Genomic DNA, 1,333 nt, shown 5'->3' on the forward strand with positions numbered 1-1,333 from the left:
AAAAGGTTAATTGAAAAGAATCAGTTCGTTCTTGAATCAGACACCGCTTCTGCGTGTCGGAGCACGTGATATATTATAAGGAGTAACGAGAAGTTTTATGAAATGTAGTGAAGTAAAAAGTACGATCTTATGCTTTGGAATGTAGTGAAGTAAAAGTAAAAGTTGCTCAAAATAAAACTACTCCAGTAAAGTACAGATACTTTAAAAATGTACTTAAGTACAGTAACGAAGTTAAACTACTTTGTTACTGTCCACCACTGATATTTTTGCAGTGTAGGAGAAATTATTTTCATATTTCTCCTATATATCTGCTAATGCTTTAATATTACAGATATTTATGACTGTATTTACCATTCATGTATCAACATTACAGGCAATTATTTGATGTTTTGTGTTAAAATTTTCTTTTAATTTGTGTTTGTAAGATGGTTAAATCATAGAGAGAGTCCATGTGTTGCACATCTGTCATCATTAACCGGACCGAGTCTCTCATAAACACATCAGATGATTTGTTTTATATCAACCAATAGCTGTATTTGTTCTTTCTTTCACACACATGGCTTCAGCTCCCGAGGCTCTGGATCCCTACATCAACGCCTCCAAAACGGTCCTGAAACAGGGCGAGACGCTGAACGTCAACTGCACCGTTCATGGCGCGGAGCTCGTCTTCTTCCTTTGGGACATTCCCGACATAGACGTGAGTGGACTGAAAATAAAACTCTTTGTATTCATGATTTTCTCGATCGAGCACTGAGAGCTCCCGTGAAAAGCTCCGCATGTTGAAATTAACTTAAGTTGTGTGGCCACACCTTCATGAGGAACGTGTTTTTATTAAGAGATAAATCAAAAAATAATAAAGACACCAGAGGCAAGATTGTAGTTCTAGTTTATGCGCATTAGCATAATGAATATTGTCTCATGTTTGTTGTTAATTTCTGAAAAACAGATTAAATCAGCCTGAGGTGGTTTGCTGGTTTTGACTCTCCACGGAACTGGTCTCCACTAGTCAGATTTGCTCGTTTTAGAGGGGTCAGATAAATTGTTTACACAATCATGGTGCTAGCAACGACAAAATCATGGGCTTGAATTCCCAGGAAATATGGGTTTGATTCCCTTGAACATTTTCCTCCTCAGTATTTGTTTCCAGTACAAATATCTAAACGTTCCTAAATCAAGATACATTTACTTGAGAAGCAAAATGACTTTAGATGTGAAGTCTTGTTCTCTGATTTTTTTTTTTCAGAAAACAAGACTTAATATCTTAAAGGGGTGGTTGATTATGATTTCACTTTTTGAACTTTAGTTAGTGTGCATTGTTGCTGTTAGAGCATAA

At 36.2% G+C, this 1,333-nt stretch overlaps 1 protein-coding gene across 5 annotated transcripts in view; it reads left to right on the forward strand.

Moving 5' to 3' along the window:
• The window catches only part of pdgfrb (platelet-derived growth factor receptor, beta polypeptide), a 61,644-nt gene that overhangs the window by 28,714 nt on the left and 31,597 nt on the right, over nt 1–1,333 (forward strand). For 3 of the 5 annotated variants that reach the window (XM_016492298.1, XM_016492300.1, XM_016492296.1), the window contains exon 5: nt 567–697. In XM_016492298.1, the coding sequence (XP_016347784.1) occupies nt 567–697 (131 nt within the window). The remainder of the gene's footprint in view (nt 1–566; nt 698–1,333) is intronic. The other 2 variants (XM_016492299.1, XM_016492301.1) reach the window with 1 other exon arrangement.

The sequence above is a fragment of the Sinocyclocheilus anshuiensis genome, unplaced genomic scaffold (assembly GCF_001515605.1).
Source record: "Sinocyclocheilus anshuiensis isolate Anshui unplaced genomic scaffold, SAMN03320099.WGS_v1.1 scaffold1460, whole genome shotgun sequence".
Lineage (NCBI taxonomy): Eukaryota > Metazoa > Chordata > Actinopteri > Cypriniformes > Cyprinidae > Sinocyclocheilus > Sinocyclocheilus anshuiensis.